Source organism: Mobula hypostoma, chromosome X1 (genome assembly GCF_963921235.1).
Source record: "Mobula hypostoma chromosome X1, sMobHyp1.1, whole genome shotgun sequence".
NCBI classification, from domain to species: domain Eukaryota; kingdom Metazoa; phylum Chordata; class Chondrichthyes; order Myliobatiformes; family Myliobatidae; genus Mobula; species Mobula hypostoma.
In genome coordinates this window covers 3,747,803-3,773,554 of record NC_086128.1, presented here as the reverse complement: position 1 = coordinate 3,773,554, position 25,752 = coordinate 3,747,803, and the positions used below count along the sequence as shown (strand labels likewise).

Genomic DNA, 25,752 nt, shown 5'->3' with positions numbered 1-25,752 from the left:
GCATCGCATCCTTACTCTTATACTCTAGTCCTCTCAAAATGAATGCTAATATTGCATTGCTTTCCTTACTCCTGACTCAACTTGCAAATTAACCTTTAGGGAATCCATGCCCCTTTGCACCTCTGATTTCTGAATTTTCTTCACGTTTTGAAAATAGTCTAATCTTTATTCCTTCTATCAAAGTGCATGACCGTATACTTCCCCACACGATTCAGTCTGCCACTTCTTTGCCCATTCTCCCAATTTGTCCAAGTCCCTCTGCAGACTCCACTTTCTCAACACTGCCTGCCCCTCCACCTATCTTTGTATTGTCCACAGAACTGTCAATTCAATCTTCTAAATTATTGACATAAACAAAAAATAGGTCCCAATGCAGACTCCTGCAGAACGCCACTATTTACTAACAGCCAATCAGAAAAGGCTCCCTTTATTCCCACTCTTTGGCTGACTGGCAAGAGGCAATCATTTATCCATACTACTGGTTGAATACACCTTATCAAAAGTCCAAAATCAGAAAACCTCAATCTGAAATTTTTTTTGAGCCCTGATATGACGTCACAGATGGAAAATTCCATAAGATGCTGGCAAGGTTCCCAGACAATGCCCAGGTTTCTGCAAGAGGCTTCTTGCATTTCTTGCATGTAGCATGTGTAGCCCCCCCCCCCCCCCGGCCAGCTTCAGGACTTTCTCAGCAGTTAACATAACAGAAGAAGCCCTTTCAATTATAACATAACAAAGAAGCCATTTTAATTAGACTACGCAGTGACATTAAAAAAAAAGAAACCCCTTACACATGTAAATTCAGAGTCAGAAATGAAAGTGATCCCAAGATATCTCCTGTATTCCAAAATCAGGAAAAAGTCCGAAACACTTTGGATAAGGGGTACTCAGTCTGCAGTATCTTTCCTGCAATACCGTGGGCTCTTGTTAAAGAGCCTTACTTGAGGCTTTTCAAAGGCCTTCCAGAAATTCAAGTAAACAACATCCCCTGCCTCTCCTTTGTCTATCCTGCCTGTTATTTCATCAAAGAATTCCAACAAATTTCTTAGGCAAGATTTCCCCTTAAGGAAAATATGCTGACTTTGGCCGATGATATATATTTTTTAATATAATGTGCCTCTGAGTACTCCAAAACCTCATCAATAATGGACTCCAACTTCTTTCCAGCCACTGCAGTCAGGCTAATTAGTCTGCAATTCTCCTCCTTCTGCCTGCCTTCCTTGAAGAGTGGAATGACACTTGCAATTTTCCAGTCCTCTGGAACTATTCTAGAATGTAGTGCTTTTTGAAAGATCATTACTAACACCCCCACAATCTCTTCAGTTACCTCTTTCAGAGCCCTGAGGTGTCATCCATCTGATCCAGGTGACTTATCTACCTTCAGACCTTACAGCTTCCCAAGCACTTTCTCAGAAATAGAAATCACACTCATTTCTGCGCCCAACACTATTGAATTTCCAGCATACTGCTAGTGTCTTCCGCTGTGAAGATTGACACAAAATACTTACTAAGTTCATCCGCCATTTCTTTGCCCCATTACTACCTCTCCAATGTCATTTTTCTGTGGTCCTGTATCTGTTCTCACCCCCTTTTATATTGTTACCTAGCTTACCTTGATATTTCATCTTTTCTTTCCTTGTAGCTTTTTTTAGTTGCCTTCTGCTGACGAAATATATTTAGTTTGCATTGGGGATATTTTCCGATTAAAGCTTCGGTTTGATGGGTTTGGCTGGCTCTATACTTTAAGAAATCTCACCTGATGTGGATAGTATTACTGCCTGGGCAATATTTGGTGTTTTATCCTCCAATCTCCCAAAAAAAAAGTACACGTGAGTTGCATGAGATTTGGGGCAACTTGGTCAAAAGGTAACTATTGAACATTATCGACATCGATGATTGACATTCACGCTAAAGTTGGTGAAGGGATCAAGATCCAGAATGTTTAGAGGCCAAAATTGGAGGGGCACATATAACTTGAAGGATTATAGGGCTGAAATTGTTAAGAATTGGAGAAGGTTAAGACCATACAAGAATTTGGAAATACAAAATTAATTTGACCCTTTGTTTAGACAGAGAACATTGTAGGTCTGAACAAATAGACTTGAGGTAAGTTGGGATATAAACAACTGAGATATGACAAGGGCTAAGGAAACTGGCATAGAAGAGCTGAAATCAGCGTGATCATTTTGAATGCCAGGGCAGTCCTTGGCCAACTCCTGTTTTGCTTTTTTTTCCTTGTGAAATGTGGAAATTCTCTTATCAGAAGTTAATCTGCTCTGACCTCAGCTGTGCTGAAAGCAGAAGTAGAAGACCTGATGTTACAGAAACTGCTGCTGAATTGTTTTAGTATTGTTGGCAAATATCTGCATTCACTTCCTCCCAAGTTCCAATGCGGAAGCCTCCAATATCCCAGTAGTTTCACGTTGCCAAACTGGAAATGGCTCTCGTATCCCTACTTTTTCTTGCCTATTAACCTCTACTTGTGTCTATATATTACCTCGAAAATCTATCTTGTGACTTGCATGATTTAACCTTTCTGGAAGCCAAAGTGTATCTCGCTTCCCTCGATCCATTCTGGCCAAGACTTCACTGTAAAACTCTAAAAGGCCTTTGGACCACATCCTTTTTGTATGTCAAAGTAATTACTGTTTCATTTATCTTCCTTGCTAATTTGTCCTTATTTTCACTATTTCTTTCCTTTTCCTTTTCATTTAATTCTCAATTTGTCCCCATCTTTGGATCGACCGGTACTTGTGTCCATCCCATGATATCTTTCCTCTTTGTTGGGATATACTTTTGCTGAGTTTTTGTCTCCCACCTATTGTGTACTCTTGCCTAATGTGCCCTTCCCACTTAGGTCATTCTCAGTCTATAATTTTCTTTAAGTTGAATGATTGTTTCTGCTAAGTTTCTCACACTTAGACTGAATTTAAAAAAAACACGATCATCCTGTGATCACTAATTCCTAGGGCATCTTTTATTCTAAAGCCATCCATTAAGGCTGTATAATTATCCATTATCAGATTCAAGATAGAGTGTTCCTAGTCAGCTGCATAACATATTGCTCTAGGAAACTGGCCTGAATGCACTTTCTGAATTTGTTCTTGTAGCAACCCTTGCAACTTAATTTGCCCAATCTACCTTTAAGTCTTAAAAGTCTTGTTAGTGCATTGATTAAAGTGCCTCCATAATTCATGGAAACTTGCAGATTTAAGAAGTGTGATTGTTTCTTGTATAATTGTACTTGCATCTCCTCAAATCAAGTAGTCGGTGCCTATGCACAGCAAAACCTGTAAATTGTCTAGTCATAGGCAGATAAGTAAAAGTCATGTCACAAAAATACCAGGCCATGACTATCTCTATGGAGAGGCTAATCATCATCCTTTGATACCTTATCATTACTATCACCTAGTTGCCCACCATCTTCTGGCTACAAACGTAGGTGGGCCTGTCATAAAAATCATATCAGAGGTTGAATAACCTGCCTTGAACGACTTGTTCTGCTGCTCAATTTACAGGTGCAAGTCAGAAATATGATGGAATACTTTCCTCTTGCTTGGATGAGGTCAATCCAACACCTTTTAGAGCTCAAAACCATCTAGGACAGGGGTTCCCAACCTGGGTTCCATGGATCTCTTGCTTGATGGTATTGGTCCATGGCATAAAAAAGATGGGAACACCTGATCTAGGACAAAGGGGCCTACTCGATGTGCGCAAATTTCCCACAAACATTTGTTTCCTCAGCCATGTGCTTTCCCTTGCCTTGCCAATTCTATCACCTCCTAAATCTGCAATTTCTATCCCCGGAAGTGAAGGGAAGCAAGTTCTTGGGAAACACTGCCATTTATAGGTGCTTTTTTTTTTCAAGTTGCAAATCCGTTTTGATTTACAATTGCATTGCCAGGCCTTCATGGTCGTTCAAAATCTAGGAACAATGACCCAATATCATTGTACACTGGTTTAAGAAGGCAGCTTGCAGCTGCTATCTAAGGCATTTAGCCTTGAGAAATGTTGGATTTTCCAACGATTCCCAGCTCCCAAGAATGAATAAAAAGAGCAAAAGTGTTTCTCAATCCATACTAGTTATTGCATTGTTATTTGTGGGTACTGGCCATATCTGTAACATCATAACAGTGACTACCTATGTTCAAAATTATTTCATGCAACTGTGGAACAATCTTGATCTGTCATGAAAACTACTATATGATTACAAGACTTTTTGCCTAGAGAGTACTAACGAGGTTGTTGGCTAAAGAGATAGGAATAAATAAGAATTTTTTGAGTGAACTGTGAGGCTAAAAGTAAGTTCCATTGTCACTTTAAAAAGGAAAATAAATGTTAAAATTCACAAAGAAAATCCCATTCCTGTATTGCTGTGCAGATTCTTATGATCTTGCAAAGCACCAGGCTATCTTCAAACTGGTACTTTTCTGACATTACAAGCTTGCTTTTCACTAATCAAAGAGAACCACTTTAATTTTTTTGACCTGCCACATAGACTCCTCCACTTGCAATAGATGCCATCTTGGTGATTTATTTTGCAGACCAACACCAAATGCATGATGTTGCTTAATCTCATCAAGGGACTAGGTATAAGGGAAAAGAATTGCTTGTTTAGACCATGCATGTTAAGCTTTCAGCATTCCTGTATCGTGCTTGAGTTTTGGAAAGAAGACTCTTCAATGGATTGACCAGGCGTTTCAGTTTAGGTGATAGACACAAAAGGATTGTTGCCCATTTCTTCTCCCCCCCCCAAAAAAAAAGTACTGCTGTGATATACCTTAAATTTTTGTTTTTAATATGGTCATCTTCAGTGATTCATAATGTTCTTGTTTCCATGATTGCCAGCAGTTCTCTTGCCTATCTGCATTCTTGATTCTAGTGATCATTGTTTTCCCTGGAGGTCAATAGCAAATAAGTTCAAAAGGCATCACAGCTGGGTGTAAATATGTTCTTGTAAAATGCCTGTTTTGGGGTTTTCAATGGGGATCTTTGAATAGAGGCAATCCTAGACACACCACTCATTTCCCAAGCCAACCCTAAACCATATCTTCATTGAACTGGTAAATAAATGTATTCCTATTAACTGCAGTGTTTCTAAATTAAGTTTTGAGTAGAATATAGGGAAATGGCTTGATTCACTATTTGTAGTGAGTTGTTAAAATTTCTTTTGAGAAGGTGTGCAGTAAAGATTGGAATGGAATCTCTCAACTAATGTAATTGTTTTGTTACAGGACACACTCTTACTGTGCTTATTTGAGTGTTCTCAAGGCTGAATTTCCAGTTTATGTATAAGTAGATAGAGAAATGACTGACTTGTGTTTGACTGTTCTGTTGTAGGTCATGATTCAAACATTTCTGATCCTATCTCTGGTTGCTGGCCTGGCTTCATCTTTAACTTGCCCAGATGGCCACAAGTGCACAGATGATCAAACCTGCTGTAAGGGGAAGACTGGAAGCTATTCCTGCTGTCCTTTACCCAATGTAGGCTATATCCTATTTATTCTACTTAAATAAATCATTTCTCGTGATTCATTGGGCTTTTCCCCTTTTTAAGTATGTTGAAATGCTTGTTATCTACCATAGAGCCACTAAAGTTATGTCCCACTGAAGAAATTGGTAGAAATTTGGAACTTCTCAAATAGTAATTGATACTAGGTCCATTGGTTAATCTTTTGCTGACCAAAGGTTTGATGGAATATGTGAAACAAGGTAGGTGTATGAAAACTGGTCATCCATGAATTCAATTAATGGTGGAACAGGCTATAAGAAATAGCCCCCCAGATTTGAAAGGAACATTTGTAATTTGCTGTCAAACAAAATATTTTATTTTTCCTGTGTTTTTAAAAAAAAAATCACAATTGCGGTATGTTTTGCACAATACCTTTGCTAATTTATGAACGTTATCAATGTATCGATTGCAATATTGTCTACGAGTATAACAACCAAAACAAAATCAATTGGATTAGATTTCCTTCCACAATGAGCCATTTTTGATTTTCCTTTACATGAATAGTTGTGAATTACAATTTTCTCTGCCACTCATTGCCCTAACAGGTTGAGTTCTGAATTTCATTCGCTCATTTCCCCTCAAATGATGATTGCATATTTCCAATTCAAAATTTAGTTCAGGATAAGAAGTTGCACCTTTTCTCTGACTCTCATTGTAATATTTAATCACTGTGCCTACCTTCAGCTAAGGAATTTGATTTTTTTTTTAATCTAGAGAATTGGAAATTTGCTCCTGAATCCAGAGAGGTGTTTGCTTGCCTATTTTAGCAAACTTATTCAAATTAAGAAAAGTTTATTTTATGTTGATTTTAATCTAAGTTTGTCTTTGAAAATTGTTTTATGATTGATAGTGTAAAACATGATATATTAGCCTTATAATCTAACCCACATTTTTTTTATCAGATGAAAATTTCTCCAGGGCTTCCAATAAGTTGAATTGTCAAGTTTGTCAACTAATACCTGTAGTTTTCACATACAGTGGCTGCTGCAATAATTGCTCTCTTCAAACCAGAAAAATCACAAACAATTAAGAGTACATTTCTGTATTTTAAGTATAGGTAGCTCTTAAATGTCACTTCCTTTTATTGGCATTCCTAGATTTATTTTAATCCCTAAATCTATAAACAATAGTGGTATTTTCTTTGTTCTTGGGCAGTTTTTTAAAAAAAGTGTGTAATAGTTGAAAAACGTTGTCCCTCCCGGGAATGACTTGGCAAAAAGTGCATTTTTTAGTTCTGTAAATCTTGCCATGTAAACTGGGTTCAGATCTTAAGCTTTTGAAAATGTGTTTAAGTTGAAGGCCATTTTACAGTGCCACTAGTGGCATAGTTTATAGAAATCTATTTTACTGCTTCATTCTTTCTACTATCTGGTAAAGTGAAATCCGCTTTGAAAAGCTTCAGTGAGCACAAATGAAGCTTAAATCCTTTTGGTCTGCCACCTGACACCACTCTTACAATTGTCCATTGCATTTTATCTGCCTGAAAAGGCTTTGTTCCTAAATCATCATTTTTCCAGGCACTTGCAAAATCAAAAACCCAGAAAGAGCATGCTGCATCTGTGCTTGCTCCTCAGTGCTCAGCAGTGATGAGCTGCTCTGAAAGCCTGACTGGAAGAATCATATTTCTTGACTTTTCAAGAGAACTGGATTCTGTATTGAGTGATGGACTGAATGTCTTGAGAGCCACATTTCAGTAAGGGAAAATTGGCTGCATTTCTTGTACATTGTCTTTTGCCTAAGAGTTGCTTTGTTCTCTCTCCCCCCCCTCCCCCCTGTACTTTTTTGCAACCTTGGATAAACAAAATCTTTTAAAATTTTTATTGAGGGACAGTGCAGAATAGGCCTTTCTGGCCCTTCAAACTTCACTGCCCAGCAACTCCCCAATTAACCCTACCTAATCATGGGACAATTTAGAATGACCAATTAACCTACTAACTAGATGTCCTTGGACAGTGTGAGGAAACCGGAGCACCTGGAGAAAACCCACCTATTCCACAGGGAGGACATAGAGCCCTTATAGATGTTGTTAGAATTAAACTCTGACACCCCAAGCTGTAATAATGTCACGCTCTCCACTACACTACCATGGTTTGGTAAAGTTAAAAACATTTGAACAAAGCAACTAACAATAAATTAATACAGGCTAGAGCTAGAACTCAAACCTGATGCTGTGGCTTGGAGCCATCTTGATAACAGATTCTTGTGTCTCAACCGTTTTAAAGTAATGGGATGAGGATTCCTGTCAAAAGCACTATTGTGCCTTGTGTAGTTTGTGAAAATCTATCATAACTTCAGCTCTGCGCAGAAGTCCTGTAAATGCAATTAACCAACAACTATCTCACGAATTATTCAAATTCAATGATTAAACAATGAAATAGTTTCATGGTTTTATGTGGTTATGATTGACCAAAACTGGCGATACATTGGATTTGTCAGAGTCCAAATACAAAATTTTTTTTTAAATGCAGGTGCTGAAAATCTGAATAAAAACAATGCTGAAAAAACTCCCTAATAGCACAAGATTCTGCAGATGGTGATAATCTAGACCAGCAGCAGCACACAATGCTGGAGGAGCTCAGTGAGTCAGGCTGCATCTAATGAGGGGAATAAACAGCTGATGTTTCAGGCCAAGACCATTTCTTCAGGACTAGAAAGGAAGGGGAGGAATCTAGAAATCAAGGATGGAAGGAAGGGAAGTAGTACATGCTGACAGGTGAGAGTAGGTGAAGGAGAAGGTAACGCACACCTTTGGCAGGGTTTTGGCCCGAAATGTTGACTTTACTGTTTTTCCTAGATGCTGCCTAGCCTGCTGAGTCCCTCCACCATTTTGGGTGTTGCTCAGATTTCCAGCATCTGCAGATTTCCTCTTGTTTGTGAAGGAGGGGGTAGGTGGGGGAGGAGGGATGAAGAAGAAGCTGGCAGGCAATAGGTGGAAGAGGTAAAAGGATGAAGGAGGAATTTGGTAAGAGAGGACAGTGGGCCATGGAAGGAGGAGGGGCATCAGAGGAGGTGATGGATAGATGAGAAGAGAAAGGGTTGGTGGGGGGAGAGGAAATGAGGGGGTGTGATTACTGGAAGTTGGAGAAATTGATGTTCATGCTATCAGGTTGGAGACTAGCCGAACAGAATATGAGGTGTTGCTCCTGCAACCTGAGCGTGGCCTTGTTGTGGCAGTAGAGGAGGCCATGAACCCACATATGGGAAGTTGAATTGAAATGGTTGGCTACTGGCTCTTCTAGCATCAGTGCTTGTTGAAGCAGTCCCTAAACTGTCAAGTCAGCAGGTCATTGACATACTTTTTAGTAACATTGTTAATTTGTTGTTTTTCTCTTTTAACTAATTTTGTAAATTCTCTCAATAACATCTTTTCCTTCTGCACTTGATTTGAATTAAATTCATAACTGTTCATTAAACAATCTACAATGTCCTGTTAATGAAGTTCTCAGATAACTTGTAAAAAGTGCTATTTGCATAATATTTGGGAGTTGGAGGAGCAAAGGCAGATTTAATTAATGATTCATCTCATTTGAAAAGCTAAAAAATAATTTGGAACTACTTGTATTTAAGCACTTTTAAGATGTTATACATAATACATAGGCTGGTGTATTTTCCACTTGGGTTGTCATGTTTCTCTGTTGCAGGCGGTTTGCTGTTCAGATATGTTGCACTGCTGCCCTGAAAATACCACTTGTGATCTAGTACATTCACTTTGCACTGGTCTGACTACTGTACCCTGGATGGAAAAAATCCCAGCAACCCACACTGGGACAACCCTGGTAATTCAAAGATGTTTAAAATTGCGGAGTTCTATGTTGTAACTTAAGCAATTTAAAAACTTGGCAATTATGCTCTGAAATGTATGAACTTATTTTCAAGCCTAAATTACAATTTATATTTTAACCAAATGTATGGTGTAGGTTTTAGAATTGTTATCATCTCCATTTTTCTCTTTTCAGTGTTCCATATATTTTGAGCCACAAGTGACTCAATGCGAGAAAGTGGGTGGAACACACAAAATATCACCTTATCCCCCACCTTTTAATATTGACTATCTTCTCTCTTTCTATCTTGTCCTGATGAAAGGTCTTGACCCAAAAGTCAGCTGTCCATTTCCCTCCATAGATACTGCCCCTACACCACCTCCCTCACCAACATACAGGGCCCAGACAGTCCTTCCAGGTGAGGTGACACTTCAGCTGTGGTGCTCCCAACGTGGCCTCTAGTATATCAGTGAGACTCGACGTAGACTGGGAGACCGCTTCTCTGAGTCTGCCAGAAAAAGTGAAATCTCCCGGTGGCCACCCATTTTAATTCTACTTCCCATTCCCATTCTGAGTGACATGTCAGTCCATGGCCTGCTCTACTGTTGCAACGAGACCACACTCGTTTGGAGCAAAACCTTGTATTTCATCTGGGTAGCCTCCAACCTGATGGCATGAACATCGATTTCTTGAACTTCTGGTAATCGTGTGCACCACCCCTCCCCCCCACACACACACATCACCATTCCCCATTCTCACCTTATCTCCTTACCTGCCCATCACCTCCCTCTGGTGCTTCTCCCCCTTCCCTTTATTCCATGTCCTCTGTACTGTCCTGTCAAATTCTCCCTTCTCCACCCCCTTGTCTTTTTCACCAACCGACTTCCCAGTTCTTTGCTTCACCCCTCCCCCTTTCCAGTTTCATCTACTACCTTGAACTTCCTCCCCTTGCCCCACCTTACTCTGACTTCTCATTTTTTTTTTTCTCTTTCAGCCCTGATGAAGGGTCTCGACCCAAAACGTTGACTGTTTACTCTTTTTCCATAGATGTTGCCTGGCCTGCTGCTTTCATCCAGCATTTTGTGTGTGTTACTACCAAATAGAGCACATTTTGATCCTGTTGTCTGTTTCCCAACATCACCGCAATGCCTTGATGAAGCCAGTGACACAAGCTCAAGAAACCAGTTTTGTCTTTGAGCAGCTGTAATTCAGTTGTAGACTAGTCAGCGAAAGTACCACAGCATATACTTTGATCCAAATATTGTCCTTTTTTTAAAAAAAAAATGTAAACAATTTATAATATATAGGAGCAAATGTCACAAGATTTTTGCTTATTGGGTAATCTGAATCTCCTGAGCTGTTGACAGAGATTGTCTTGGGGATTAAATATTTGCTTCTGAAAATTAACAATAGGTTTCACGTCAATATAGATGCTTGGTTCAAAACTAGTCGCAGTCCCTGACAAGCAAAACGTTTTGAAGAATGGGAAATGAGTGCTTGTGTTCTCTCTGATTCTAGTGGGAAGAAACAGAATCCACCCCCCTGGTACAAGCAGGAACAGCGAATGCAGTGACTGAAAATGTGTGTCCGGATAATACTGAATGCCCACCTGAGTACAGTTGTATGCCTACTTCTAAAGGAACCTATGGTTGCTGCCCACTTACTGGAGTAAGAATAGTTAATTTAATAGCATCCTTAATGATACCTGTCTTAATTATGTGCAAAATTATGTCCTTTTCACTAAATTACTTGCACCATACCTTGTTGCCACCTGCTTAATGCAATTAAAATGTAATGGCAAACTTGTTCAAACTTGTTAATGCTTTTACATAGGAATCTTGGGTTCTTTTTTTCAAAAGTTATTTTACGTTAAACTGTTTTATCTACTTGGATTATTACCTTTATTTAGAATTGCAGCGCCTAACAGGCCCTTTCAGCACTGCCCAGCAACCCTCGACATAACCCTCGCCTAATTATGGGACGATTTACAATGGCCAATTAACCTACTAATTGGTATGTCTATGGACTGTGGACGAATACCAGAGCACCTGGAGAAAAGCCCCACGTGCCACAAGGAGGACGCACAGATTTATCACAGATGTTGCAATTGAACGCCACACTCCGTCCTGAGCTGTAAATGCATTGTGCTAACCGCTACACTGCAGTGGCATTATAATGTATATATTTTTTTTTAAATTGGTTTTAATTTTTCTCCTTTCTGTTAAGGCAACTATTTGCAAGGATTTGGAGCATTGTTGTCCAAAGGGATACAAGTGTGACCTTGGCAAAGCTAAGTGCAAAAGGACTGGATTTGAAGAATTGCCATTGGTTTCTGGAGTAGGAAACTTGCGTACTGCTGAGAGTGAGCTTTGTGGCAACATGTCCTGCTCCGAGGGATATACCTGTTGTACCTCTAATGACTTTGGCTGGGGATGTTGCCCTATGAAAAATGTAAGCCCTAAATGAAACTACCTTTTTACAGACTGTATTTGCAACTAGTTGTGCTAATGTAACAGCTATTCTTCATAACTAATTTTCTCTGCATACAAGGCCATAAACTATAGGAGCAGAATTAGGCCATTTGGCCCATCGAGTCTGCTCCACCATTTCATCATGGCTGATCCAATTTTTCTCTCGGCCCCAATCTACTGCCTTTTCATTGTATGCCTTTATGCCCTGACCAATCAAGAATCTATCAACCTCTGCCTTAAATATACATAAAGACTTGGCCCCCACAGCTGCCTGTGGCAAAGAATTCCACAGATTCACCACTCTGGTTAAAGAAATTAGTCCTGATTTCTGTTCTGAAAGGACACAACTCTGTCAAGGCCTTTCACCATTTGATAGGTTTCAATGAGGTCATCCTTCATTCTTCTGAATTCTAGTGAATGCTGGCCAAGAGCCATCGAACGCTCTTCATATGACAAGATATTCAATCTTGGTCTCATTTCTGTGAACCTCTCGAGTTGAACCCTCTCCAGTTTCAGCACAACCTTTCTAAGGTAAGGTGCCCAAACTTGCTCTCAAAACTCCAAATGAGACCTCACCGGTGTTTATATAAAGTCTCATCCTTGCTTTTACTTTCTAGTCCTCTTGAAATGAATGCTAACATTGCATTTGCCTTCCTCACCACAGACTCGATCTGCAAATTAACCTTTAGGGAATCCTGCACAAGAACTCCAAGTCCCTTTGCACCTCAGTATCTTGTATTTTCTCTCCATTTAGAAAATAGTCAACCCTTTCATTTCTTCTAGCAAAGTGCATGACCAGATACTTCCTGACACTGTATTCCACCTGCCGTTTCTTTGTCCATTCTCTTAAACAAAGTCCCTCTGTGGTCTTGGCTACCTACCTGTCCACCTATCTTCACATCGTGTACAAACTTTGCAACAAAGCCATCAATTCCATTATCCAAATCATTGATATATAACGTAAAAAGAATCGGTCCCAACACAGACCCCTGTGGAACACCACTAGTCACTAGCAGCCAATCAGAAATGACTCCCTTTATTTTCCCACTCTTTGCCTATATTGATGCTGAGTGGTTCTCTTTCTTCTCCTCCCCCCCCCCCCCAACCAAAGTGCCGGAAATCCATATGTCAGGCAGCATCTTAGAGTTGTCATTTTGAGCTAATGATCTTAAGTTGGATGGGGGGGGCACGTGGGAGATTAGAAATGAAACAATGGTAAACTGCAGAGAAAGGAAAAAGGGGCAGGATGAACACGTGGAGAACAGGCGAGATTTAATGAAGGTAAGGGGTGGTTGTACTGGTTAAATATGGGTGGTAAGGGAATATATGGAGGAGATGTAAGTGGAGTGAAATGTTAACTGGGTATTCCCATGCAGAAGCTTTCACTTGTTCACTCTGCCCCTTCTCATATTTAACAGTTTAAAACCTGTTTCTTTTCTAACTTTTCATGGATTAAGTATTTCTGGCATTTTGTTTTAATTTCCAATTTTTTAGCTTTTGCTTTTGCATCAAGCTTTGAGGTTTTTTTAAATCCTTTTCATGTTTTTACCCACTATTATAAACTTATCTTTTGATGCCTTTTTTGGTTTGATATATCATGCCAGTTAGCCTTTTTTCCTCCCCTGACAATTGACTTGGCCAATGTAGTAAATGCTGGAAAACATTTATTTTGGTTTCTTTAAGTGGATCTTGCCTTTCTGTCCAAGATGGGCTTAAACTGCCTGGTAATGTAAGGCTTGAAACTGGTTACTTAAGCTGCTTTTACAGCCAGTGAGCATGCACACCATTAGATGGCAGATTCACTTAGTTCAGCACAATTATTCTTCCATAATAATATGAAAAGAGTAATGCACCTCATTTTGCTGTTTATAGCATTGAGTTGACCAAAGCGTCTCCATTAACAATAATATGTAAGAAATATGGCAGAGAAATGAGTCATTTGGCATAATTAGTCTTTGTTTTTTTGGTCCACTTGAATCTCTCATCTTTCCTCAACTAAATTTTAACTTTCATTTCAAAGATCTGACTGTCGAAGAGGCTCTTTATTCACTTATCTATTGCTGGAAATGTGGTTCATTTCTGGTTCCCCTATAAATCTGCCTTGGAATGGAGCAGTCATCAAATCTTTGTGTATTGAAGCTTAATCCAGGATATAGCAGGGTGGGCATTCAGCCTGTGTTCAGTCTAAGTCTCATGCAGATGAATGAAAAGCTCATTTTGCTCTGTTTCAGGATGTGAAGAGTATTTTCTATAAGCACTCTACTAGCTATTACTGTGGTACATAAGCCTGTGATCTTTTTTTTGCCTTCAGAAAGCCAATAAACTTCATTCAACCACTAAACTATCTCTTGTTAAAAGGGCAAATATTTAAGGTGGCATGACTGGTTGTGATCACTAGCAGCAAAAGATGAAATGCTTTCACCATATCCTTGGTCCAGATGACTGAAGATCTTATCACAAGATTTTATTTTGAATCCTTGAATGCTATTGAAAGTGCAGTCCACTGTCTGAAATGTTAGTTGGCCCCTTTGTTAGAATTAACAAACAGAGGAAAAGGATTAAGTTTTGGTCACTTTAAAGGAGCAACACTGTTACAATATTTCTCTACAGCTTGAACTTCAGTATTCTGTCTGTGAGTGTGAAATAATGAATAATGACCAATTATAACTTCAGACTAGGTAGTTCTACATAGAACAGTACAGCACAGTACAGGCCCTTCGGCCCACAATGTTGTGCCAACCCTCAAACCCTACCTCCCATATAACCCCCCCCCCCACCTTAAATTCCTCCATATACCTGTCTAGTAGTCTCTTAAATTTCACTAGTGCATCTGCCTCCATCACTGACTCAGGCAGTGCATTCCACACACCAACCACTCTCTGAGTAAAAAAACTTCCTCTAACTTGAACTTCTCACCCCTTACCTTAAAGCCATGTCCTCTTGTATTGAGCAGTGGTGCCCTGAGAAAGAGGCGCTGGCTATCCACTCTATCTATTCCTCTTAATATCTTGTATACCTCTGTCATGTCTCCTCTCATCCTCCTTCTCTTCAAAGAGTAAAGCCCTAGCTCCCTTAATCTCCAATCATAATGCATACTCTCTAAACCAGGCAGTATCCTGCCATTTACTTTGTACTCTGCTTTGGAGTTTGTCCTTCCAAAGTGTACCACCTCACACTTCTCCGGGTTGAGCTCCATCTGCCACTTCTCAGCCCACTTCTGCATCCTATCAATGTCTCTCTGCAATCTTTGACAATCCTCTATACTAGCTACAACACCACAAACCTTTGTGTCATCTGCAAACTTGCCAACCCACCTTTCTACCCCCACATCCAGGCTGTTAATAAAAATCACGAAAAGTAGAGGTCCCAGAACCAATCCTTCTGGGACACCACTAGTCACAACCCCCCAATCCGAATGTATTCCCTCCACCACGACCCTCTGTTTTCTGCAGGCAAGCCAATTCTGAATCCATCTGGCCAAACTTCCCTGGATCCCATGCCTTCTGACTTTCTGAATAAGCCTACCATGTGGAACCTTGTCAAATGCCTTACTAAAATCCATATAGATCACATCCACTGCACTACCCTCATTTATATGCCTGGTCACCACCTCAAAGAACTCTATCAGGCTTGTTAGACATGGTCTGCCCTTCACAAAGCCATGCTGACTGCCCCTGATCAGACCATGACTCTCTAAATGCCCATAGATCCTATCTCTAAGAATCTTTTCCAACAGCTTTGCCACCACAGACGTAAGGCTCACTGGTCTATAATTACCCGGACTATCCTTACTACCTTTTTTGAACAAGGGGACAACATTCGCCTCCTTCCAATCCTCCGGTCCCATTCCCGTCGACAATGAGGACATAAAGATCCTAGCCAGAGGCTCAGCAATCTCCTCCCTCGCCTCGTGGAGCAGCCTGGGGAATATTCCGTCAGGCCCCTGGGACTTATCCGTCCTAATGTATTTTAACAACTCCAACACCTCCTCTCCCTTAATATCAACATGCTCCAGAACATCAACCTCACTCATATTGTCCTCACCGTCATCAAGTTCCCTCTCATTGGTGAATACCGAAGAGAAGTATTCATTGAAGACCTCGCTCACTTCCACAGCCTCCAGGCACATATTCCCACGTTTATCTCTAATCGGTCCTATCTTCACTGTTCTAACATGTACTGTGTAAAAATCGTAAGCACATCTATAGTTTGGGTGCCTAAGACTTGCACAGTACTGTATTTGCCAATATGGAGCAGAGAGCAAGTTTGTAAATCTGGGATCAAAGGATGTTGGGAATGGTGAAGGTGGAGCGCTGTGAGAGGCATGTGGGCAGACAGTAGAGGAAGAGTGCCAGGATGGTGTGGGTGCAGATACACCCAGCCCTGCAGCACCAGGCAAGATTATTTGATTCCAAACAATTGGTTTATTGATCATTACAGAATGTCTTTCTGGTGCTTCCCACTCCCTCCCCTCTCTCTTCCCCTTTTCCCAACCATGATTCCCTTCTCCCTGCCCCCTTCCCACTCTCAGTCCACAATAGAGACCCATATCTGAATCAGGTTTGTCATCATTCACACATCAGGAAATCGGTCCTGAAGAAGATTTTTGGCCCAAAACATTGACTGTTTACTCTTTTCAATTGATGCTGCCCGACCTGCTGAATTCCTCCGGCATTTTGTGTGTGTTGTCATGAAATTTGTTTTTTTTTTTGGCAGCAGTACAGTGTAATATGTGAAATTATTACAGTACTGTGCAAAAGTCTTGGGCACCCTAGCTATATATGTTTGCTTAAGACTTTAATGCAGTACTGTATATTGTGAATTGATGAAGAATTTAAAAAAACATCTACTGTAACCCAAAATATTGTTTTGTGCTCAAAGCATAGCACTGGATATTTTTCAGTTTAGTGGTTTCGAATAGTGTTTTAGTTTTTAACCATTGCTCTTTCCTAAAAATGATCTGCAACTTCATTCTGCCTTTAGGCTGTATGCTGTGATAATCAATGCTGTCCAAAAGGTTTCCAGTGTGATAAAACAAGGAAAACCTGCATCAAACCCATTGGTAAGTGACTATAAGATTGATCTGGCAAATATTGACTCCAGTTATTACCACCATTCCAGTGTATTAAAATGACATGACGTTTATCACTTCCTACCACAGTGAATATACTTCAACATTAATGCTGGATGATTTTTAAGTTATGATGCAAAGATAAAATACATTGCTTTCCCCTTTAAATTTACTGGCAAATGCTGTATATTTTGACTCTCAAATCACCAGGTTCCCCTGGCCTGAGTGGTCATTCTGGGTGCAGTGTTCTGCAAAGAAACTGCTTGTTAGCATTTTTCAGAGTTGCTAAATTATGCAAAATCAGTGTCAGAATGAAAAGAGAATGGGATGTTGAAACAGGCTTGGAGCTCCATTGGAATAAATACTAATGGTGTGGACTATTTAATTACATTCTAGATTACAAATAAACACAAGCTATAATTGTAGCACTGATTCTGTCAGTATAGCAATATCTTGCATAATATTCAGTCAGTGTTTGTACAAACTTGCAAAACTGCATGTTAATCAAAGATAACAAAATGTTGGAAATATCCAGCAGATCAGACAGCATCCATGGGAGAGTGTTAAGTTGAACATGTTGGGTCGTTACCTTTCATTATCTTTTATTGGAACTGGGAAAGGTTGTGAATGTGTGGTAAGTCTGCAGGTTGAAGTCCTGAACTGGAGCAGAGTTAACTTTGAGGGCATTAGGCAGGATCTACCCTGGGATTAACTAGGTGCCTCTTGAAAGGCAAAGGAACCACTGGCAAATGGGAGGCTTTTATAAGGGTCATACCAAAAGTCCAGAGCCATCAGTCACCATTTAAAATACTGAGCTACAAGAAACTGAGAATGCTGGAATTTAGCAACACACTAAAAGCTAGATGAATTGAGTGGACCAAGCAGCAGTGTGGAGTGAATTGTACAGTTGACTGGAAGGTGAAGTGGAGGTGGCCAGTATTGAAAAGTGAAGGGAAGGAGTGGAGCAAGAGTTAGCAAGCAATAGGTAGATACAAGATGGTAGTGGAGACAATTATCCAGTCTCACTACCGCAGCCAGGACTCCTTCCTGGGTACTTGTCTCTGCTACCATATTGGAACCTGGAGCCACTTCCTTTACTACTCCGGCTTGTAAATGATCAAATTCTGGGGAATTGCTAGCCCTCAGCATGATTTCCCTAGATTGTTTCTTTTGATTGCTCCCACTACACACTCTTAGTTCTCTAACACTTCTAAGTTGTCCTCATTTCTGAAAATAGATCAAAAGTAGGTGTTTAATTGTTCTGCCTTTCTTTGTTCCCAATTGCTACTCCTGTTCCTGACTCTAGAGGGCCTGAAATTCACTTCATTAACTCTTTTACTTTTTTATCAATACTGTTGCTGTCTGTTCTTCATTCCCTGCAAGCTTTCTAGCATACTCTTATCTTATCTCTTAATATTTGTGTCCTTGCACCTGCTGCTTTTTTTTTGCCAATTTTGTATGTCTCCATGTGGAATCTAATGCCCCTATTTTTCTCAAAAGGTTAGGGCTATCATGTGGGCTGCTATATCCTGTGTGGTGTTAAGCTTTTCTTGAATGTGGTATGCATCTAGATAAGTGGAGAATATTTTATCACACTCCTGACTTTAGCCTTGTTGACAAGCTTCCAGGAGTTTGCAATTGAGTTACTTGTTGCAGCATTCCTAGTCTGACCACCTCTTGTAGCTACATAGTATGGCTATTCTAGTTCAGCTTCTGGTTCTAGGAGTCCTTGGGATATTGATGATTGGGGGGGGAGGGTTCACTGATGGTAATGTCGTTGAATATTGCGGGGGGAGGGGGGTGACAGTTGGATTTTCTTGTTGCATATCATCGTCCAGCACTTCTGTGGCACCAACGTCACTTGCCATTTTTAAACTTGGCTGAGTTATTCTGCAAGATTTGCTGCATTTGAATGTGGACTGCTTCATTATCTAAGGTAGTTAATAGTGTTGAACATTGTGCAATCATCAATGAATATCTCTACTTCAGACCTTGTGGTTGAAGGAAAGTTACTTATAACGCATCTGAAGATTGGGCCTTGGAAAATACCCTGAAGAACACTTTGCAAAGATGTCCTGTGGTTGAGCTAATTGACCTTAAGTCACCACAACCTTCCTCCTTTTGTGCTGAGTGTGATTCTAACCAATGGAGGGTTTTCTCAGATTCTTGTTGACTCCAGTTTAAGCCAAGGTCTTTGATGCTATGCTCGATCCATTTCTGCCTTGATGTCAATGACAGTTGCTCTTTTTTTGTAATGTTTCACAGTTTATCATTTTTTCCCCTCTCTAGTAGTCATCTTTTGCTAGTGTCTACCTATCTTTTTCTAGTGCCACCTCCAACGGGATCCCACCACTAAGCACATCTTTCCCTCCCCCCCCCCGCATTCCGCAGGGATCGCTCCCTACGCGACTCCCTTGTCCATTCGTCCCCCCCATCCCTCCCCACTGATCTCCCTCCCGGCACTTATCCGTGTAAGCGGAACAAATGCTACACATGCCCTTACACTTCCTCCCTTACCACCATTCAGGGCCCCAGACAGTCCTTCCAGGTGAGGCGACACTTCACCTGTGAGTCGACTGGGGTAATATACTGCGTCCGGTGCTCCCGATGTGGCCTTTTATATATTGGCGAGACCCGACGCAGACTGGGAGACCGCTTTGCTGAACATCTACGCTCTGTCCGCCAGAGAAAGCAGGATCTCCCAGTGGCCACACATTTTAATTCCACGTCCCATTCCCATTCTGATATGTCTGTCCACGGCCTCCTCTACTGTAAAGATGAAGCCACACTCAAGCTGGAGGAACAACACCTTGTATTCCGTCTGGGTAGCCTCCAACCTGATGGCATGAACATCAACTTCTCTAACTTCTGCTAATGCCCCACCTCCCCCTCGTACCCCATCTGTTACTCATTTTTATACACACATTCTTTCTCTCACTCTCCTTTTTCTCCCTTTGTCCCTCTGAATATACCCCTTGCCCATCCTCTGGGTCCCCCCCCCCCCCCGCTGTCTTTCTTCCCGGACCTCCTGCCCCATGATCCTCTCGTATCCCTTTTGCCTATCACCTGTCCAGCTCTTGGCTCCATCCCTCCCCCTCCGGTCTTCTCCTATCATTTTAGATCTCCCCCTCCCCCTCCAACTTTCAAATCCCTTACTCACTCTTCCTTCAGTTAGTCCTGATGAAGGGTCTCGGCCTGAAACGTCGACTGCACCTCTTCCTAGAGATGCTGCCTGGCCTGCTGCGTTCACCAGCAACTTTGATGTGTGTTGCTTGAATTTCCAGCATCTGCAGAATTCCTGTTGTTTGCGTTTTTCTAGTGTCAGTCAGTTCCTGCCTGCCTTGCAACATAATGTTAGTAGTGTCGCCATTTCACCTTGTGGTATCTATGTACATCTCGGCATTGTGAATTCTTGCAGTGAATCCATCTACAGCTCTACTTCTGTTTTTGTTAATTAGCTTCCCAGAGGTGGTTGGAGTTTGATAAATTAGAGAAAGATCATAACCTATGGAAAGAGGGTCAGTCACCAGAGATCATAGCTTTGAAATAAAGGGCAAAAGATTTAAGTTATTGTTAACTATCAACGTGAATAATTGATAAAGGCTATTTACATTATGATTTTGAAGTGGTGTTTGAAAATAAGCTTGAATTATAAATATAAAATTTTTAAGTAGGATAAAGGAGCCAGACCTACCTTGGACCTTGTCTACAGCCAGCTGTTTCTTTTAATGAGTAACGATAAAGGGTCCTCATTGATTTTAGAAACATAGAAACATAGAAAATAGGTGCAGGAGTAGGCCATTCGGCCCTTCGAGCCTGCACTGCCATTTATTATCATGGCTGATCATCCAACTCAGAACCCCACCCCAGCCTTCCCTCCCTACCCCCTGATCCTCGTAGCCACAAGGGCCATATCTAACTCCCTCTTAAATATAGCCAATGAACTGGCTTCAACTGTTTCCTGTGGCAAATAAATGTCATTGGCTGGCTTGGTGATGGATAATAATCCTAGTTGTGCTATCCTTTTTGGCAAGAAACGTTTCTGAGTTGGTGAATTAACTATCCTGTTTTGGTGATTTTTTTTCCCCCCAGTGTTCTCATTCATCACTTTCAGATATATTGATGGTGATTGGGCCTACACTGTCCCCACCAGCACCCTGTCACATGTATAGTTTCTACCCTGTCATGATGTTTGTCCTCTGGATCACTTCGCTGCAGCTTAAATAAAGCATGTCTGATTCTAAAGTTTTCTTCCTAGCTTTGACAAAAGGCCTGACCTGATTATTTCCAGCATTTTGTTATTTCACATTGCCAGTATACAGTTTTGCTTTATGCTTTCCATTTACTGAAATAAGATTTGTTGTTTACAGATGAGAATGTAAAGGCGATTATTTGTCCTGATGGCAAATCTGAGTGTCCAAATGGTTCCACATGTTGTTTACTTAGAAGTGAGCAATGGGGATGCTGCCCTTTGGAAAAGGTATTGTTTGGGTGTACTGGGAACATTTAAACATTGATTTCTGAATGCATTACTGAACATTTTGATTAAATAGATGGGCTAAGTGCCCTAATAATGACAGTAGTATGCTAGGCCCTTTGAATTATGAAATTAATTTCCATAATATTTGAACCTGTGGACTAGCTGCAAAATTTCAACATAAGTTAGAAACAAATCACAAGATAAAACTGATTCCCATGTTCTGATTGGGTGTGGGTAGGTATATTCAGGTAATGCAAATACTCTTGTAGAATATAGAATAGCTTCACTATGGAAAATGGATTTATTTAAAATCAATCAGGTTTACTATCATTGACATATCATGAAATTTGTTTTGTGGCAGCAGTACTTTGCAATCGTAACATTACTTTAAATTACAATAACAAGTAGCACAAACAATGAGGTAGTGTTTGAGTTCACGAACTGATTAGAAATCTGATGGCAGAGGGCTTCCTTTTTTGACAAATATTTCATCCATATGGATAATTAGAATATATTTCTGTACTTGTCACTACTTTTTCTTGTAAAGGCTGTATGTTGTGAGGACCACCAGCATTGTTGTCCTACTGATACCAGGTGTGATGTGAAGCATTCCAAGTGTTTGTCCGAATATGGAGTGATGGAAATGTGGAAAAAATTTCCAGCCCGCAGACGATTTGCCATGAAGAACACTGGAGGTATTTTTAATCCTAATTACTATTACCTCACACCCTAAATTATGGTTTAACCTGCATGGATCTCTTCATTAATTTGAAGCTTCTATTATAAAAACTTCTGTGTGATCAGTGAGGAAACTAAATAATATCTCAACTTTAACCTGAAACCACCACATAACAAACTTAATTTTTTTGGGTGGTAACCTCTGGGATGCTCTGGCTCGTTATACAATGTCCATTAAGAGCTATTCTCCTGCCATGTAGTTGCAGATACTATACCTTCCTTGCCATTAAGAGCACCAAATCGGAGAGATTGGAAGCCTGAGAAGGCATAGTTCACTCAGGTTTGCCAATTAAGTAGAAAAGTTAGTGGCAGTTTGGAACTTTGAGCAGCAGCCATTCAGAGTTCGGGATTGATTGGCAAGAACAAGTTAAAGCAAGGCAGGAGCAAGTGGTGTGGCCATTGTCAGAGCTGCCATCATTGGAGTGGACAGAGTGGGCTTTTTGGGGCTTTGGCTTTTTGAGGCTTCAGTGAGAAGGCAAAAAAAGCTGTAGGTAGAGTTCCACGCACTTGCACACACAGTTTGTTCTTCCTTCTTTATATCTGTTCAGCTAGGACAGTAGAGATGCCAGGTGGGGTAGTTGAATACCCCTCTTGCAGGAAGGCAGTGAAACCTCCAGTGTCCCTGGTGACTACAACTGTGAGAGGTACATCCAGCTGCAACTTCTAACAAACTGTGTTAAGGAGTTGGAGCTGGAACTGGATGAACTCTGGATCATTCGGGAGGCTGAACGGGTGATAGACAGGACATATAGAGAGGTAGTTAAACCCAAGGTGCAGGACACAGGAAACTGGGTGACTGTCAGGAAATGGAAAGGGGTTAAGGAGCCACTGAAGAGTACCCCTGTGGCCATTCCCCTTCAACAAGTATATCACTTTGGATACTATTTTGGGGGGGGGTGGGGGTGGGGGAAGTGGTTGACCTAACAGAGGAAAGTCACAGTAGTTGGGTCTCTGACACTGCGTCTGACTCTGCGATTCAGGAGGGAAGGGGGAGAAAAGGCAAGCTGTGGTGATAGAACAGAAAGGAGGTTCTGTCGATGAGAACAAGTTTCTCAGGTGGTATATTGCCTCCCGGGTGCCGGGGTCTGGTGCATCTCTGATAAAGTCCTCAGCATTCTTGAGAGAGGTCGTGGTTCATCCTGGTAGCAATGACATGGGTAGGATGACTGATGAGGTTCTGCATAGGGAGTTGGGTGCTAAGTTAAAGGGCAGCACCTCCAGGGTTGTGATCTCAGCATTATTACCCATGCTATGTGATTGAGAGACTGGAAGGGGAGTAACGTCCTAGCCGGGGGGAGGGGGGTTGCTAATGCTGCATGGTGGGGTGTAAACTAGAATTACGGGGGAATGGGAACCAGAGTGGTAGAACAGTTAGTGGAGAGATTGTAGAGGTGGATGTTGTTAAGACCTCAGGCAAAGTTAGGAGTCAAAAGGTTGAGCAGGGTGTGACCAGTGTCCTGCGCTGTGTATATTTCAATGTATGAAGTATTGTAGGAAAGGCAAATGAGATCAGGGCATGGATCAACACCTAGAGTTGTATTGTAGCCATAAGTGAGACTTGGTTGCAGGAGGGGCAGGACTTGCAGCTCAATATTCTGGGTTTCAGTTGTTTTGGACGTGAGAGTGGGAGGGATTAAAGGAGGAGGGGTGGTATTACTGGTCAGAGAAAATGTCACAAAATGCTTCATCAGGACAGACTGGAGAACTTGACTAGTGAGATGTTATGAGTGGAACAAGGAAATGAGAAAGGTATGACCATGTTAAAAGGGCTATGTTACAGACCACCCAACCGTCTGAGGGATTTGGAGGAACAAATTTGCAGAGTTTACAGACTGTTGGAAGTAGGCAATTTTAACTTTCTAGATTGACGAAGAATCCCATACTGTTGCAACTCTCTCACCAGGGCTCGTATACCAACTTGGCTTGTTAGCTGACTCTAACAGCCACGTGACTCAACCGTGAGAAGGCCACCTCTCATAAACAAAATAAGTCTAGGGTTGAAATGATTTGAGGTTTGATCAAACCGGAAGGTTAGGATGTTCCAGTTGAGGAATGTTGATTGTTGTGAATGCTGTGTAAATACTGCTCACACACAATTATCAGCCCCAGAAATGACAGATTGTACAGCAGCATAATTTACAAAGGAAGTGTATTTACTGATCTTCAACTTATCAAATAGCTAACAGGAGAAAGAACAGAGAAAAGGGCTGATTACAGCCAAACCAGTTCAAATTTGCACGCAGATATTGGAGCTCATTTCTGGAGTAGTCGGGTGTATCACTTTATTCGCGGGCTGAACCCACATTCCAGATGAAGGACACCAGTTACAGTTCGACTTTCCTTCAAAGACCATCTCGAACAAACTGTCTCTCTCAGGAGTATTGGCACTTCTTTGGAACCATTCATCTGCACAAAACACTTGTTACAATAGGATCTCTCCTTTGAATGGCATTCTGCGGCATCTTCCCTTGTGCTCTGCTCAGCAGCTCCTGCCCAAAAGACCCTAAATCAGACTACTGTCCTTCAGAAATCTGATCCTGCCCAACTTTCTTAAATCTTCCACTGGGCAGGAAGTTACAACTGGCTGACACAACATTCCTAAGTTGGACAACATGGCTCCATGTCTTAAGCTGAAGCCAGAACACTTGCACTGCTTTTGCAGAAAACTGCTAAAATAAAAATGCCTCACAGTACAGCAGTAGAAATCTTAACCAGGGCATTACACTGTAAAAGGACTAGATGGGATAGAGTTTGTCCAATGTGTTCAGGAAAGTTTCCTTAACCAGTATGTATAAGTCCCAACGAGAGAGTGTGCAATACTTGATCTGCTATTAGGGAATGAGACAGGGCAGGTGACAGAAGTTGTGTAGGGGGATCACTTTTCATCCAGTGACCACAGTGCCATTAGTTTCAAGGTAAATGTGCAAAAAAGATAGGTCTGATCTGTGGGTTGAGATCTAAATTGAAGAAAGGTCAATTTTGATGGTATCAAGATGGATGTGGTAACTGTGGATTGGGACAGGCTGTTTTCTGGCAAAAAATGTATTAGTAAATGGGAGGCCTTCAAAGTGATATTGAGTACAAAGCTTGTATGTGCCTGTCAGAATAAAAGGTAAAGATAACAGGTTTAGGGAACCTAGGTTTTCAAGAGATATTGAGGCCCTGGTTAAGAAAAAGTAGTTGCATTTGACAAAAGTCTCACATAAGAGGCTGGTCAAGAAGGTTAAGTCGCTTGGCCTTCCAAGATGAGGTAGTAAATTGGATTAGATATTGGCTTTTTGGGTGAAGCCAGAGTGTAGTAAATGGTTGCCTCTCTGACTGGAGTCCTGTGGCTAGTGGTGTGCTGCAGGGATCGGTGCTGGGTCCTTGTTCTGTATCCACAATCTGGATGATAATATGGTTAACTGGATCAGTAAACTTGCAGCTGATATTAAGATTGGGGGTGTAGTGGATAGTGAGAAATGCTATCATGACTTGCAGCAGGATCTGATGGAACTTGATGCAGACAGTGCGAGGTGTTGTACTTCAATACGACCAACCAGGGTAGGTCCTACACAGTGAGCAGTAGGGCACTGAGGAGTGTGGCAGAACAAAGAGATCTGGGAATACAGGTCTGTAATTGAAAGTGGTGTCACAGGTAGATGAGGTCATTAAGAAAGCTTTTGGCACATTGGCCTTCAAATCAAAATATTGAATCCTGCTGAAGGGTTTCCGCCTGA

The 25,752-nt window shown here is 41.1% G+C and overlaps 1 protein-coding gene across 4 annotated transcripts in view; it reads left to right on the top strand.

Moving 5' to 3' along the window:
* Positions 1-25,752, top strand: part of LOC134340503 (progranulin-like) — a 77,415-nt gene that overhangs the window by 21,163 nt on the left and 30,500 nt on the right. For all 4 annotated transcript variants that reach the window (XM_063037812.1, XM_063037816.1, XM_063037813.1 and 1 more), the window contains exons 3-9: positions 5,341-5,484; positions 9,154-9,288; positions 10,792-10,941; positions 11,500-11,724; positions 16,728-16,806; positions 21,186-21,295; positions 21,843-21,990. In XM_063037812.1, the coding sequence (XP_062893882.1) occupies positions 5,344-5,484; positions 9,154-9,288; positions 10,792-10,941; positions 11,500-11,724; positions 16,728-16,806; positions 21,186-21,295; positions 21,843-21,990 (988 nt within the window). In that variant the 5' untranslated portion in view covers positions 5,341-5,343. The remainder of the gene's footprint in view (positions 1-5,340; positions 5,485-9,153; positions 9,289-10,791; positions 10,942-11,499; positions 11,725-16,727; positions 16,807-21,185; positions 21,296-21,842; positions 21,991-25,752) is intronic.